Genomic DNA, 17,594 nt, shown 5'->3' on the forward strand with positions numbered 1-17,594 from the left:
AACTATTTCACCGAAATAATGCAAACTTGCGTTTAATAACTTCGTTATTCCTTGTTTGATTTCGATAAACTTTTCAGTGTTTTTTTTCTTACTGATTTTCTTTATCAGCTAACCATATTATTTTCAGCCTGGAGTACCCCCCCCCCCCCTCCCCCTTATTCCCTGGAAAATTTCCTGTTACGATTCTTCACATTTTTTACTGCACGATACCATATCAGTTTTCTGTCAACTTTTTCTCCAAAATGTCAGTCCCACGATACGTCCTTCTGCAGCAGTCGACGGAACGACAGCGGAAACAAATTGTTGCCTGTTATGGTTGTTATATTTCTGAAATACAGCCGTAAATCCTACAGAGTTTTGGTCCAAAGTTACATTTTGGAAATACACTGTAGATCACGTATCATAGGAAGTGGTGGATCCCGAAGTGATAACTCCGCAATCTACAGTCCTTCCGTGAGTCAGGCTCAGTGAATTGTGCGGTCCCACCACCGGGAAGAGCTAACGTTAGTACCCCGAAGTTTCGGCTGAGTCTCTTTCATGATTCCGTTAGTTTGCGCTTGCACATCGACCACCTTTATAAAAAACTGAAAGTGAAACTTTCGTACCCGAGAAGGCGAGATTTCTACTTTCGTTCTAAAACTTAAAGATCTAGCCCTAAATCATGTAAATGGGATACAACCTCATTTCCGACATTTTGACGGTATTGATTTCATTTTTATAATTTCAAACAAGAATTCATGAAAAAAATGAGAAAAATATTATGAAAAAAAAAAGCGGGGAAAAACTTATTTTTGTAAAGATCTTCGTTTCTTTTTTATCTTTGCCAATTTTGCAGACGCATATCCTCGATATGGAGGGATGTTGTTGTTGTTGTTCGCTTGGGTTTTGAGGCGCGTGTCATTCAGATATGAATATTTACGCCTATATCAATTTGTCGTTTTTGTGGTTATAAAATTTTGACGCATAATGGATTAGCGCTGCTTTCAGTAAATTTGAATGAGATCGTGAAAGGCGGCTCATCACAAATCCTTGATTGTTTGAATAGTATTTTCTGGCCAACCCGGATCAGTAATTTGAACGGGCTTCTCAGCATGCGCGTGGTTGCTATTAAAAACAAGCACTGCCTAGGCCCCCCCATACCCAATCAAGACAGTGTGATGCCTGTCAACAGACCTCTCCTTCCGAAGTTTGAAAAGAGAACAATAAAAGTGTGTAATATAAAATACATGTTGTATGGTATACCATAACCAAATATAAGGACACAATTAATTAATGCAGACATTCTGGGCTTGTGCTCGGTGCAATTAATGTCATGTGTTATTATTAAATGTTACATGTTTAACATGTTATCTGGAATATTCTATCGATTCATAGATGGGTGACACCCGTTTACATAGACTCAAGAGGAACTTCAAAATGCAGTAGCCAAATACAAGTAAATTTATAGAGAGGAAAAGAAAATAACAAAACAAAATAAAACATATTACATACATATGTACACATTATATACATTTATTTACAGGCGCTTTATCTTATAATATGTTATGCAGAGAGAACTTAAAAATAAGAGAGTCTATGTGTCCTTACGAAAGACACAAGTGCTCTCTGGTGTGAAGCTTCTGATGAAGATAATGATCCCTCGAGATCTGCTGCCTCTTGGGAGTCTGTATCCACTAACAGCATTGTTCTTTCTATGATATATTTTGCGCATTCAGTTAAAAAATGTCTTGTTGTTTCGGGCACTCCACAAAAATCGCATAATCCAGTTAGGTGTGTTTTGAAAAGAAATAGGTTTTGGTTTAATCCAATATTATCCATTCTTAGACAGTGCAAAATGGATTCACTATTCTTGTGGTTCAAGGAACATTTAAAAGTTCCTGCTACGTTTTTTTGGATTCTTTTTAAGGGGGATACAGTTTCTTCCCATCTATTTTGCCATTTTTGCATATAATAAAATTTGATCAAACTATTTGATTCTCTTTTATTTAGTTTATTATGGATGTCAATTGTGGGATGTATTAACGCACCTTTGGCGGCCTTATCAACCACTTCATTACCAGTGATATTACAATGCCCAGGTATCCACTCATAACAAATATGCATTCCTTTTTGATGAAGTTGTGTCTGGAGCATCAACAACTCATAAATAAACTGTTCTTCATTGTTGTTTTTCAAAGCTTCTAGTGCTCCAAGAGAGTCGCAGAAAATAACCGCTCCTGTGAGTAATCCTGGTACCTGTATTTGGTTTAACCAGTATAATGACAGAATAATGGCAGCTAATTCTGCTCTGTAAGAGGATGTATTGTTGTGTAGTCTTTTGGACTCTACATAATTAAAGCGTGGTATAAAAAAAGCAGCAGCTGCCCTGCCCGTCTCTGGAGACTTGGAGCCATCCGTAAATATTTGTAGGTGGTTTGGCCACTTCTGATTAATAAGTTCTATACTTCTCTGTTTTTGGAGCAAGGGGTTGTCTGCCTTGGAAATAAGGTCACTGAGTTCATTTGATACTGATGTGGTCTCATAATGCCACTTTGGAATTGGTGTTGTTATAAACATGTCCTCAATCTTGTCTGATAAAATCGGTGGTAATACTAACACTCTTTGACCAAAGGGTTCCCGAGTATTTTGATTCACTTGTATATTAAATTGCCAACAGTCTTTCAAGTCCTCCATCAAAGGGTGGTTTGGGATACTTTCAATACGTTTTTTCAATTTGACACTTAGCATTTCCCGACGTATGTCTAAAGGCATCTCCCCAAGCTCTACCTGTAATGTTCTAAGAGAAGTTCCTTTTCTTGCTCCAGCACAGATTAGCAGTGACTGATATTGGATCGAGTTCAAAATATTTTTTACATTTGTTGTTGCAGAGTTGTATGCTTCGCATGCGTAATCCATCAGTGACCGTATGATGGCTTTATATACCTGGAGGGTTTCCTGAGCGCTGTTACAAAAAGGGCTGTAAGCAATGCATTTAAGTACATTTATTTTTTGTTTGCATCTCTGAACAATGCTATCAATATGTGGCTTCCATGTCAATCTCTTATCAAATAATACTCCTAAATATCTGTGCTCCTTTTGTGGAATTAGAATGCATTCATTCAAAGTGATCCTGAAATGTTCTCTATTTGAACGTGAGAATAGCATTGGACGAGTTTTGTCATGAGATATATTCAATCCCCATGATGAAAACCAATTGTTCAATTCATTTAGATATTCTTGAATATATTCGCTAGATTCTTTCAAGTCACTTCCGTGTCTCCAGATAACGCAATCATCTGCATATAACAGATTGTACACGTTAGGTGAAATAGGAATGTCGTGTAGCATTATATTGAACAACTCTGGGCTGAGTGTACTCCCTTGGGGGAGACCATTATTAATTTCCATACATGGAGAAAGTTGCTTTCCTATTCGGACCTGGAAAGTACGACGCGATAGAAGATTATAGATGTAGAGAAGTATGTTGCCTTTCAGTCCAATTTTACCTAATTTGACTAAAAGTCCTTTGGTCCACAATGAATCGAACGCTTTCTCTAGGTCTACAAATACAGCTATCGTCTTCGTACCGACTTCCAGATTCTTTTGTATGCTATTTTCAAGATGTATAATGTTATCTAAGGTGCAACGCCCCCTTCTAAATCCATTCTGGATTGGGGATAGTATATTATGTTTTTCCAAATAGAACTGGAGTCTCTTTTTTACCAAACTTTCCATTATTTTCATAAGGCAAGAAGTTAAGGAAATGGGGCGGTATGAATTTGTTAATGTGGGGTCTTTATTTGGTTTCAAAATTGGAATCATTATGGAATGCTTACACGAGGGTGGAATTTCACCGGATTCCCATATTTTGTTGATTAACATAAGCATGGCTTCTTTTGCGTTCGTTGGAAGATTCTTATATACCTGATATCCAATGTTATCTTCCCCTGGCGTTGATTCTTTTTTCGTTTTCAGGATATAATTTAGTTCTGTCATGTCAAAAGGTTCATTAATGGCAAGTTTACCGTCCATTTCCTTAAATGGGAGATCATTAAATTCTTTATTAATCTCCTCTTCTTCTTTAATATGGGGTTTGTTTTTTCCCGCAGATATGAAACTTTGTGCGAATGCGCTTGCCTTTTCTTCGTCTGCGGTAATTATCTTACCGTCTGCGTGAAGAACTGGCATTTTATTGGTTGGTTTAGTTTGTGAACCATTTAGTCTCTTTACAGAGCGCCATATCATCGTTAGGGGCGTAAACCGGTTAAATTTAGAGCACAGTTCCCGCCAATATTGCCGTTTTGCTTGTCTAACGAGTCTTTGCGCTTCTGCTTTCTTTTTTCTATAGTGTTCCAAATTTTGTTGGGATGGATTTTTCCTCAGTTTGTTTTTTGCTTTATTTCGTTCCCTTATTTTGGTGGTGCAATCTTTTGTCCACCAGGGAGTTGGGTTTTGTTTGTGTTTTTTATAAGGTGGGGCAGTTTCCTCCAGAACGCTTGTGATTAGTTTTATGAAAAGGTCATAGGTTTCTGAAGCGTTCAATGCACTCGTATCAGGGTAGGTGTTTTTAAAGTGTTCCTCGCATTTCTTTCGAAAATTTGACCAGTTCATATGTTTAAAAGACCATTTTTTGGTTGGATAGTGATCTGGATCATTCATGGTTGGGGCTTTCTTAAGATGCAAATCAATTCTGACGGGAAAGTGGTCGCTGCCACATTTGTCAGATAGGACCTGCCATTCACAATTAATAGCTAAAGAGGGTGAGGTGATGGATAAATCAAGGCAAGATATTTTTCCTGTATGTGGATCTAATCGAGTCCCAGAACCATTATTAAGTATGACGAGGTTATTTTGAGTAATAAAGTTTTCAATTAAATGACCGTTGCTATCAGTTTTCTCACTCCCCCATAGAGTGTTATGGGAGTTAAAATCTCCTACTATCAATAATTTAGAGGTGTCCTTGACATTTTGAATGAGTAAATTTAAGTCGTCTTCTTCTAGTTTTTCACATGGATTATAGTAATTAATAATTGTAATAAAGGACTTGCCCATGTGTATATTAATTGATTGCATTTCGCAATCTACATTTAGAGATATGTATTCGTAATCCAATGAGTTATGGATATAGAATGCACATCCCCCTCCTCTTCGGGAGTTTCTGCTTTTAGAAAAACAAGTATAATTAGGAATATGTATTGATTGAGAACCTTGATACCATGTTTCTTGTAAACATATTAAATGGATAATTTCATCTCTTTTACAATGTATATATTTAACAAGTTCATCACCGTGCCCTTGCATTCCCTGCGCGTTCCATTGTAAAATGACGAGCGCGGGCATAATAACACTTATTAGCTTGCTTGTGCTGGAAATTGTTCCGCGGCTGTTCTGATAAAAGAGATAATTTCCGCCTCTGATTGGTCTTTTGCAAAGTTCATGAGTAATTTGGCAAAGAAAGTAACAAGTTGTTCATTGCTAGCTGCTGTTAGAAAATTTTCTTCTTTTGGTGTTGGGCGTGGGGTCTTGAACTTCCTAATATTAGAGAACGACTGTGTGGGGATCTGATTATGTGTGGGTGTTGGTATTTGTGGTAGCTTAAGGTGATTGGGTTCAACGGGATCGGGATTCCTGTGTATTTGTGCCTGGACAGTAATTGGTTTGTTATTGTTTACTTTGATTTTATTGAATTGCACCGAAGTCGGTATTGTTGGGATCTGAGCCTCCGTTTGTTGAATTTCTGAGAAAGCTTTGGTTGCCTGTGCATAGGACATTTTGTTCACAACCTTTATTTTCTGGATTTCATTCGCTATTTTTGCTTTTGCGCAACCTTTATACGCCGCCGAATGTTGACCACCGCAATTGATACAATTGTTTAGTTCTTTTTTTGTACAGTCATCAAAATTATGTGCTTCCCCACATCTTACACATCTTTGTTTCTCACGGCATGTATTTGCCGTATGTCCAAATTTTTGGCAGTTGAAGCATCTACTGACAGGGGGATAAACATCCTCACCTCCATTCTTTGAAAACACATTGTTATTTCTTTTGGGAGAGACTGTGTGTCAAAGAATAAAATAACACTACGTGTCGGGGAAGTAGTAGGTCCACCTTGTGTTTCCATATCAACCTCTTGCTTTCTGGGATTTTTTCTCAATATTCTTTTGGCGTTTACAACTCTTTGACTTTTTAATTCTGCTATTATTTCCTGGTCTGTCATTTCGGTTGGTACTCCTGAAATTACTCCCTTTTGCAGGTTTGGACGATTGTTTATTTTTACTGGGATATTTCCAATAGATTGAATTTCCTGGATTCGTCTGTACTGTTTGATATTTTGGCATTTCACGAAAATTCCATTTCTAGTAGACTTTATGTATTCGGGAGAAAGGCTTGAGCAATTTTCGATAGCTCTAATGACAACTGATAGGCTAACATTTTTTAATGATTTATCACGATCTATTGGTACAATGAAAACTTTCAGGTTTTGGTTTCTTGTTTCTGCAGATGGGGTGCGGAATTGGAACTCATTGTCAGATTCACCCGACGAGCCACTATACGTTTTCTACACTAACACTTCCTTCTCTAGTTTTACGTTTTTTCTTTCGTCTAGACGTTTCTACTGTTTGAAATTCCCCTTCAGGATCTGTGTAGGGGGTACCCGATTCAGATTCTCCCCGAAATAGAGGATGTGGATACTTTGCCGCCATTATTGGCATGTGCCAATTTGGCGGGAAATTTGAAAATCAAACAAGTGCTGTATTAGTCGTGTGTAAAAGAAAGCCCAAAATGTTTGCTTACCAGTTTCGTGTCCGAGGTATAGCAAATATAGCTAGAATGGTCCCTATTCCAGATAATATAAATCCATTATAGGCAAAAATCCAAAGATAGACAAAATTCCAAAGATAAAGTAAAATATCGAGCGAGCGAGAAATTCGCAACACGTCCGGACACATCCGGACGCAACCACGGTGTGTAGCCGGTGGCCGGTGAGTGAGGGGTTTTGCCTAGTCTTGACTCCATGATGATGTATTTAAAAAAAAACATAGGCCCTAGGCTAGACAGCTGGCAGCCGTCTGTTTCGAGGAGTTTTTTAACATTTTTTTAAAAATTTCTCCTCATACACAGACGGCTCGCTATCGTGCAGCTACCATTAGGGGACTTGCAGTTGCAATGCAAAATCCCCCTGTCGGGGCTCTTAAATTTTTGTCTTTAATGAATAAAAATTTTGAAAATTAACGCCACCAAAATGCAAATTTATATTCCCTCTTGGCATTAATTGCCAAAAAACTGAGAAAAATGAAGTTGAAAGGAACAAAAACAGTGACTTACCTCGGCTGTCGCGCAAATTCACCTCCCCGTTTTATCCGATCTTAAGTACATAAACATATGGCCATTGAGTCCCCTGTACAGATCACGCTAGAACTTCAGTCTCTGTATTTGGTGAGTGAAGCCAACGGAGTTCAGCTGAACAACCAACAAAATTGAGACCGAAGCTTTTGGTCTAGCCCTAGGCCTATACTTCTTCATCAATCCCCCTCCCATATAGATCTAGGCCTATCATTGCCTATGCATAATTACGAGAGATGAGTAAACACTGATGGATTTAAGAGAGACGTGTAAACACTGATGGATTTCCCTAGGAAATCCATCTTTTTATTAAAAATCACGTTTTGATCATGATTTTATTATTCTCTACACCTTCCTACGCCTAATGCATAAGAAGGTTTTAACAAAAATTCAATCAAAATGTGAAAAAATTAAGGTTTTTTTACCAGACCGATGTCGTGTAGATCCCTCGTTCCAAATGTACACAACGCAAATACAATAGGGTCGTCCCTTGAACCGCTTACGTATGGTGTACATCCCGTTAGCGATGCCGTTTTGAAGAACAATTTATAAATAAAAATTATATATAGATAAAAATTATCTATTTTTTTTACAAAGAATAAAATTCATTCAAGATTATATACTTATGTTATTATTTTGACAAAATAATTCTTGAAATTTGATTTCTTTGGAAAATGACCCGAAATATGAAATTATACGAAGTGCAAGGAAGAATTGAAGAGATGATGGTTACGCCACTAGTTTTGCAATGTCAATCAATGGACTGATCGTATTCCTATAAGAGTGGGATCATTTCACTGTCCTCATTTCACTGTCTTTCATTATCCTTGAACCGCTTACGTATGACGTACATCCTGTTAGCGATGCCGTTATGAAGAACAATTTATAAATAAAAATTATATATAGATGAAAATTATCTATTTTTTACAAATAATGAAATTCATTACGTGATTATATACTTATTTTATTATTTTGACAAAATAATTCTTGAAATATGATTTCTTTGGAAAATGACCCAAAATATGAAATTATACGAAGTGCAAGGAAAAATTGAAGAGATGATGGTTATGCCACTAGTTTTGCAATGTCAATCAAAGACTGAATGTATTCCTATAAGATAGAGTGGGATCATTTCACTATTTGACAATAATTCCTCTAATAGCTGTATACACCTGCATTGGTAGCTTAGCCAAGTAATAATAATAGCAGGGCCTGCTGGGAAAACAGTTTTCGGAACTGAAACTGAAGTAGCTACCCTGGATAAATATACCATTATTATTATTTGCCTATTCATTAATCACATCTTGATCTATAGGAATACATATGAGTATTCATGATCTTGAGCTGCGATCCCTGTGCATGTGTAAATTGTGATTGCGATTTTTTGGAATTGGCAGTGAATGAATATGTGTGGGGAAGTACTGGCTTTAAATCACCAATTTTGAGACTGATAGAAGCATGGACAATGAGTGAAACCTTGCAAAATGTAAAGAGATTTGTTTTAGAACATTTGTAAGGTCATGTTACATGAATTTATGATTTCATAACACAAAGTGACACCTTTGTCACTCGGATTGTCAGAACGAGTTACCTGGCTTGATGGTTCAGGTAGGTGTGAGCATAGTGTAGCGTTAGTGAAGTGTAGTGGAGCCTACACAAACCATCACTTGACTTACATAGAGATAAGAGAGAGGGAAACATGACCTTCACTGCTAGTACTACCTATAAAGTTTCATTTTCTCTGCCTTTTTCAAATTCACAGTACAATTCCTAGATCAGCAGAATGGGTGGAAATATTGATACCCCAGTTCTCTCAAAGGCCACATTCTATAGCGATCTGAATGGAACATCAAAAGGTGAAATATCTCTCATACTCTCAATCAACCCAGCTTCTGCCCTGCTCAGGGCTTCAGTACAACTCATCTTGTGTTCACTAGGCATCACTGAAAGTCTGATGTAAGTAGCTTGATTTTAGTTAGGTCAATAGATAATTTGTTTCTGTCTTCATTTGATAAATGCTGTTATTTCCAATGGGATATTATTAGAATTGGTAATAGATGTTTATGTCTATAAGAAATTTGCCCCCCTCCCCTTTGTCAGCACAACCTGCCTTTTATCTCCTTTAATTTGTGAGGGTTTGAGCTGTTAGATTTAGGATTTTCAAATTAACCTCTTGGCCTAATGTATCTTTTTACCATTTCAGGGAATGGGAGGGAATTTGGTGTTTGATGCTAAGAGAGGTTCGATTCTTATTATAAAATCTTATAATTTCTGATTTAAATGTTAATGATGAATCACTTTGGTCAAGATACAGGTAAAAGTAAAAATTTATCTTCATTCTTTCTTTACTTATCCTTGCAGACTGAAGATTCTCTTGGACTTTGCAGTGTTAACTCTACCTTTGCTACTTGCAGTCAGTCTCCTCAGCGATGGCGCCCTTTACATTCTTCTCACCGAAGTCATCATCTCCTTTTCTTTGGTCTTCATGGCAATGCATTATCAAAGCCCAAAGCGTAAATCGCTGTCTCTGAGCCAGCTGGGACAGACACCAATGGAAGGAAGGCTCCCTTTCATCACAAACTTCAGAGTTTTGAATAATATTGGGGTTGCTGTGGGCATCTTGGCCGTGGACTTTGTCATGTTTCCTAGAAGGTTTGCCAAGACAGAGACATATGGCACTGGTATCATGGATGGAGGGGTTGGTGCATATGTATTGATGAATGCTATTGTGTCACCTGAAGCAAGAGGACAGTATAGGAGGTTAGCTCATCTGTAATCTTTGGTGTATGGCTCAGTCTTAAAGATCATTTATTCAATTATCTATAGGGACTGAACCATGAGTCAGGGTTTAGAAACCAAAGTGTGGCAAGCTCCACTGATCCACTACTAGGGATGTATTTTCCAACGTTAATTCAATTTCAGAATGAAGGGAAAGTTTATTGTGATGTATACCTTGACAGTTTTATTTTCTAAAGTCACGAAACAACAATTAAAAGAAAGGACAGATTTGCAACAAGATTTACTGGTATTTTACCGTTTTCCTTAATGAATCGATTTTTTCAGAAACAGTTGTCTGCCCAGTGCCCAGTAAAATTAAATGCTCAACAACTGATCACTGAGATTACAAGGATTTTGATACCCTTTCTAGAAAATGATTAGTTTATTTTGAAAAATATGAATATAACAGATCATATCTCTTGAACAAATTATTCCATTTTTTTTCCAACTTTCACAAATGAGTCATTGCTATAAGTTTCTTTCATGAATTGTTGCTTTTTCTGAAGATGATTAGAATTTTTTTTTTGTTTTGCTAGGTCTGGATCAACTTCTGTGATGAAATCTCTGACATCATCTATACCACTCCTTGTCCTTGGGCTTGGTAGGTTGATATCTGTTAAAGGGGTAGACTACCATGAACATATCTCTGAGTATGGCCTCTACTGGAATTTCTTCTTCACCCTAGCAGCTACTAAGGTAAATATATTAACCCAAAATATGAAATATGTTCTAACCCTTGGATAAAATTATGTAAAGATATAATTACGTGTAATGCTTCTTGTGTTTACTGGACCATTCTCTCATATTTTAATGGTAATGAAAAAACAACTATTTTGCTGTATCTTTTTGTTGTGAATTGAGTGTCAAATTCGAAAGAAGCATTGATGAAAGAGCACTACAGTTCGCTTGTATTTGACATTAATAAGTAGAATTACGAAACGTGTGTACATATTTTTTCTCATAAATTCACATTTATAAATAACATCTTCATGTGATCAACTACTAGCAAATTGAAATTACTTTCAGTATGATAAATCTTTAATGTAATTTGACATTTCTGAAATGAATTGAATATTTCATTTGCAAAGAAATAGATCTTTTGAAAGGAAATCTGCGAATCCAGTCAAATATGAATTTTATTGTTTGCGATTTTCTGCTTCAAATTTCAACTAATAATTCATTCATATTGGTGCTTGCTACATGGTAAATTACTTTGTGTGTTAAGCATACTGTAAAGATACCTAATATTACTCTTTGTTAAAACATTCTCAATAGTACCCAGGTGTATTATTTTACTATATTATTTAATGTATAATTCATATTTTGTGTTTCTTCTAGATTTTATGCACCCTAATACTCCTCTTTGCCCCAGTGCATTGGAGTGCAGTCATCTCTGTTTCTTTAGCTGTTGGATATCAGTACCTGCTGACCCATCAAGGCCTGGAGGACCTGGTCCTACATGGTACAGACCTGAATGACTCCAGGAATGGGTTCTTCAATGCTAATAGAGAAGGTCTGATTTCCTGTCTGGGATATGTAGCAATCTACTTTGCTGGTGTCCGGCTTGGTCAGTACCTGTTAAAGCCCAGGTAAGGAATCTGCAAATTTCTTTTCAAAGGGAGAACAAGCTCTCCAGCACTTTGACTGTGTGTTTATAACTAGTCTTGAAAATTTACACTGTTAGCCATCAATGAAATACAAAAAATGAATTAGTCTGTCATTTTATTCATACAGAGAAAATGAAACGATTTTGGGAGTAAAATACTAGTTTTGCAATTTGGTAACATAAATAATAAGTGTGGTATGAGTAGTGAATTAATGTTTCACATTCAATTGGGCCTATATTTTAAGACTACAAAGTTCAGATTGCTGCATTGTGCTGGCCAGATATGAGTAGTTTAGGACTTGAGGTGGCGATATTAAAAGGCTGCTGGTTGAATAAAAGTTGCTATTACAGTAACTTTGCCGTCCAATGGTACATCCATCAAATCATGGATGTTGCTTGGTCCCCCAAAAGGTAGCCCTTAAAATGAAAGAAATATGCCCTTAAAATTCAGCGATTGCCCCAGTTTGGACAGAAAAAAATGCCCCTGAAAAAAATTCCTACACTGGTTGCTATTGATGTTAAAGTTAAACAATATGAACTTTTATCCAACAGCCATACAGGGCCCTAGGATTTTATTCATGGTTGCTGTTTTTATTTTATTTTCCTTTACAATGTTTTGTTATGAACAATCCTCAAAATACTAATGTATTATACATGTAAGTAAACCCAATTGATGTAGATGTAGTTCCCAAATATTTATTTGCTTCTCATAATGTTGATACTCATTTGAAATTTCAAAGAATTAACCTAGATATAATATAACTTTTGTTATCTCGCTTGTTAAGGTTAATATATTCACCATCTTGTTTGTTATTTTTGTTTGTTGGTTCACTGTAGGAAAGCTGTCAGCGAGTGGCTGAAAGTGTTGGTTTACCTCTTGATAGCTGATGTAGTCTTGTGGATTACCCTGGCTCAAGTAGAAGCACACATAGGACTAACCAGTCGAAGGCTTGCTAACCTCCCTTACGTCATCTGGAATGTAAGTTGTTTGTTTTTAATATATCTATTTACACTTAGATGGGGGTGGGGCTACTGATTTTGCAAGCGATAGAGAAAAAAAATGATTAAAAAAATTTAAAAATAAGAAAAAATATTAAGAAGAGTTGACTTTGTTGTGAACCATGCAATAATTCATTTGGAAATAACTCTGTGAGAATCATCTTACCCCCTTCTATTAATATTGCCCCCAGGGACTCCCCTGCACTGAAAACTATTTAAGTAAAACTTATGTTAGTTGCAAATATCAGACACTCACATTTCATCTTATTTCAATATTTCAACCCATTGTTGACCAAATTCTGCAATTCTCATTTAGGCATTTTACGGAGACCACTAGTTGCAGTATAATGATAAGAATATCATCTAGCAAGAATGGATACATAGTAACATATCATTATGATTTTTCATTTTAATTTAATGCTCATGATACCCTAGCAGAAAGAGTAGAATTTGATTTTAAAGTTTTTCTGTAATGGACCCTTGGACTCTCATATGGTTTTTACACTGCACTTTTTCCCCTTAACTCCAATAAATTGATGGGGGGGGGGGGGTCTTAGCCCCACCAACTTCCCAGGGGTTAAGCTTAGCCCACTTTGAATTCACACTAAGTTTTAGCAAAGTTGGCTAGCACAGTAAATAGTACGATACTATCTGGCCTTGCAAAAAAGCAGGGTTAGCCGGCTTATTGTGGTGCTAAGAGATGCAGTGTGAAACGAAACAGGGCTATGCAAACATGGTGCTAAGCATTAGCCAGTCACAGAAGTCAAAATTGTCTGTTAAATTGCGCTCTGTATGGTAAAATCATCAATATTCATGAGCTGTGTGATTGCCCGGGGTTAAGGCGTTAACCCCGGCTATGCAAATAGTATGGGGTTAAAAAAGGCTGTGTGAATAAAAAAAAAAGAAAAAGAGATAGTATGGGGTTAAGGATAGTCCGGGGTTAAGGATAGTATGGGGTTAAGGAAATGCAGTGTGAAAAGCATATAATGTAGTTGAGAGGTTTACAAGAGCAAGGAAGTGATTTATAATGAGTGATTGAAGTATCCTGCAGTTTAATAGTATACAAATAATGAATGTTCATGAGTGCAATGGACAGAATATTTCATGAGGTGAAAAATGATGATCCATTCAACGAGGTGTAGTTGAGTTGAATGGATCATTTTATCTTTGACCAAAAAACAAGTATGCTGTCCTTTGCACGAATTTGTTTTATATGACACTTTAAAATAGATCCTTGTCATTTGACATGTATGAATTTGATCCAAAAGTGCATGCAGTGCTTGCAGCTGAGTGAGCATGGTATTACTTTTGTCGCATACTTACATATAACAGAAATACAAACTGCAAACGTGTAGTGCCAGGGGTTCACTGAGGGTGTAATGGGCATAAATCATATGGTTCCAAATTGAACAATAAAGGGATCCGAAATCACACGAATGATGACATCATTGTAAAATGGGATGAATGATCGATTGATATCAAACAACCAATTAAATGACAATGATCGATGTTGGTGTCATATAATATTTGTGGGGTTTTTTTGTTGTTATTTTCATTATCCAGGTTGCATACTGTATACATGTGCTGTGCAGTTTTCTCCTCATTGACATCGCCATGGTCATCATTAAACATCACTATTTAGCAAAAGGTGAGTGATTAAATATTAAAATAATGATAGTTATAAAGGATTTGTATAGTGCCCATATCCATCTTGTTTGATGCTTAAGGTGCTTTATTACCCCTGCTAAGCTAGTTTATCGATTGTGCTAACAGCTTTTTTGAGGAATTACTTTCTGCCGGTACCCATTTACCTCACCTAGGTTGAGTTCAGCACAATGTGGGTAAATTTCTTGCTGAAGGAAAACATGCCTTGGCTGGGAATCGAACCCATGTCCCTCAGATTGAAAGACGAGAGTCTTTTTAACCACTTGACCATGAGGCCCCCATAAAGTATAGAATATCAACATAAAGCACCTCGTAGAGGTGCTGTGGCTCAGTGGATAAGTCTCCGGACTGTGAACCACAAGGTCCGGGGTTCAAATCCCACCACATCAGCAGCATCCTTTGGCAAGGCTTTTATCTACATTTGCCACTCTCGACCCAGGTGTAGTAAATGGTACCTGGTAGGAAGGAATTCCTTTAATGCTTGTTGCGCCCGATCAGGGTAGCCGTGCTAAAGCCGGGGTAAAAGTATGCAGAGCTTAGAAACATTTGTATTAAGCGCTATATAAAAAATTGCATATTATTATAAAACATATAATAAGTTTCCTATTACTACTAATGGCCGATTCCATGATAGAAAAATTAGCCATTTTCACAACATTTTTCACTCTACTGTCCAAACGAATGAAGAACTTCAATTTGCTTTGTGGTGATATTATAGTACTACTGGGAAGACATGCAAAAACTGACAACCAACAGAAATATGTTGTCTATAGGTGAATTAGAGCCTAAAATGTGTCATACGGGACATTTCTGCATCCCGTACGACACACATCATTTTCACCTATAATTTACCCATAATCAATTTTTTTAGTTGGTTATTAGTTTTTCACATGACTACCCACTTTAGCTTTATGTCCTGTACGACGTATGGAATCGCCCTAATTAGAGTGGTGCTATTGTCAAAGAAAAGGTTTTGAGCAATACTCTTGGTATGAGTCATCCTACACTTGTTGACTCTTTGACTTCTGTGTTGAATTATATGTAGGAATAATATGTTCCCTTGCATCATGTACGGGTGTACTCATATTTAAGGTTGAATTATATTTTTTTATTCAATTTTGTTTTCTTGTTAATGATCGAGTTTTGTGATTGAGTATCATACCACATATCCTGACACTTATTGCACGGGTTAATGAGCAGATATTGATACAAAAATATTGTGGATTGTTGATAATAAGACATTATCAATAATAACAACGACAATGATGGTGATGATGATAAAGATGAAGATGATAAAAACAAAGATGAATATACCTATAGTATGTTGTAAAAATTACAATTAATCATCTCCCCATGTACATTTCAACTCTCTGTTTATTCTATTTTGTTTTCACTGTTTACAGAAAAACCAGAGCAGCTTTCTCTACTGGTGTCAGCCATCGGTCAAAATCAACTCCTGTATTTCTTACTCGCCAATGTCCTGACTGGTCTTGTAAATCTATCGATAGACACGATACATCAGCCCGATGTAACATCTTTTGGTATCGTCGCTTTGTATTTATTTGTACTTAACTGTATTCTAGTGTTTTTCCATCTAAAGAATATCAGCACTAAATTCTGGTAGATGTTCAGTGATTATAAAAAGGTGTATATTCATTTTGTCTCCAAGCAGTTGGTCTATCACTCAGAAAGTCTAATACTGCATGGGCTAAATCTATTTGACCCAATTTCCATTTGGTCTACACTGTCTACACTTTACTTGGTTTAATAGCCTCTTAGTCTAATTCTCATTTAGTCTCATGACCAGATGGTCGAATTTTCACTTCAATATATGCTAATATGCAAATAATTGTATATTTTTTTTTTTCAAATAAAAATTTGATGAAAATGAGTTAATTCGACCATATAGCCTAACTGGAACTTAGGCTAAATGCTAATTAGACCAAATGGATGGTGGATGAACTGGTTGTAGGAGAACTAGGATTAAACCATGTGAGATGAGACCAGATGGAACGTAGACCAAGTGGGTGGTGACCAAGTGGCAATTCCACAGAAATAGATGAGGAGTGCATTTTATAATAGCATTTTCACTTGGTCTTAAGAGCAACGCACACCTTTCGACTGGTCAACGGTCCAATTTTTGGAACATATCGCATTTTTCTTATTTTCTGAAAATGTGAATGAAAAGTAGCTGTTTATTTGAGATTCAAATTAAACGTAAGAATACTAATATAACAAATTTGGATGATTGCAAGCCTTCAGTTTTTAGTAAAATTCAAATTAGTTTTAAATCATAGCCAGTTAAATGATTGCTTTGACGTCATTACGAATACATATTAAATTTGCTTTTATTCTAATAATGATGATATCATAATCACAGATTTGAAAACCAGTATTCTTACAATGATTTAGCACATTACACAGTAAGATATTCTATGTCTCAATATAAGTACCAACTTATTCTGTCACAGACCAATCGTAAGGTATGCAGTGGCCTTAATACCTGCTAACTACCTGAAAAATGTGGAAGCTCATCGTTTAGCCCGAATATTCCGACCATTCAAAAAGTTGTGTGTAAATTTATAGAATGCTTTATGAAACGGCCATTAGGTTTGGTGCAATAAGTTAATAACGTATGTCTTTCATTTTTAATAGATGATATAATAAACTGCATTGAATATTGTAACTTTAAGATGTGATGTTGGTGAATTCATCAAGTTACCACTTCTTATCATGTTGCTGTACACATATACATGTTAATCATCAGTAGACTGTATTGTCCACGACGAATACCATTTTCTTAAATTTTCGTTACCATTGCCAGCTGCCAAATTCAAAACATTCCAGTTGGAATATCATGATTTACTTTTGCAATTAAATGGAATAATGTCTCATCATCAATTTATCTTTAGACTCCTCTCAATTTCTTTTGGAATGTTGGGAACAGAGAGAGAGAGAGAGGGGGGGGGAGAGAGTAAGAGAGAGAGAGAGGGAGTGCAGCAAGAGAGAGGAGGATGTAATAACATTTTCACAGTAGTATCCGTAAATGTAATAACCTCTTTAAACTCATATTTGATTTCTTCCTCTTCAATAAGTTTAAGATTTTGTTTTGCTTGAAACAAGTCGGCAACAAACCCAAAAAGCTACAAACACAAAAATGATAATACAATACAAATTTAGTAATGCAAACAGGTAAAAATGGCAGAAGAATATTTTTTTTTTA

At 36.3% G+C, this 17,594-nt stretch overlaps 1 protein-coding gene across 1 annotated transcript; it reads left to right on the plus strand.

The window, feature by feature from the left end:
* The first annotated feature begins 266 nt into the window (after positions 1 to 266).
* Positions 267 to 16,132, plus strand: LOC121424078 (phosphatidylinositol-glycan biosynthesis class W protein-like). The gene is made up of 8 exons (XM_041619664.1): positions 267 to 503; positions 9,086 to 9,279; positions 9,685 to 10,083; positions 10,638 to 10,797; positions 11,440 to 11,690; positions 12,545 to 12,686; positions 14,270 to 14,354; positions 15,775 to 16,132. The coding sequence occupies exons 2-8, from the start codon at positions 9,107 to 9,109 to the stop codon at positions 15,993 to 15,995; spliced, it is 1,431 nt and encodes a 476-aa protein (XP_041475598.1). The 5' UTR covers positions 267 to 503; positions 9,086 to 9,106; the 3' UTR covers positions 15,996 to 16,132.
* Positions 16,133 to 17,594: the final 1,462 nt, after the last annotated feature.

The sequence above is a fragment of the Lytechinus variegatus genome, chromosome 11 (genome assembly GCF_018143015.1).
Source record: "Lytechinus variegatus isolate NC3 chromosome 11, Lvar_3.0, whole genome shotgun sequence".
In the NCBI taxonomy this organism is placed as follows: domain Eukaryota; kingdom Metazoa; phylum Echinodermata; class Echinoidea; order Temnopleuroida; family Toxopneustidae; genus Lytechinus; species Lytechinus variegatus.

What these genes read in the sequence shown, in the direction of transcription:
- LOC121424078 (XM_041619664.1), top strand. Translation starts at nt 9,107, where the DNA reads ATGGGTGGAAATATTGATACCCCAGTTCTCTCAAAGGCCACATTCTAT. An exon ending in GGCATCACTGAAAGTCTGAT is followed by an intron (nt 9,280 to 9,684) that starts GTAAGTAGCTTG and finishes TTATCCTTGCAG; the next exon opens with ACTGAAGATTCTCTTGGACT. An exon ending in ACATCACTATTTAGCAAAAG is followed by an intron (nt 14,355 to 15,774) that starts GTGAGTGATTAA and finishes CACTGTTTACAG; the next exon opens with AAAAACCAGAGCAGCTTTCT.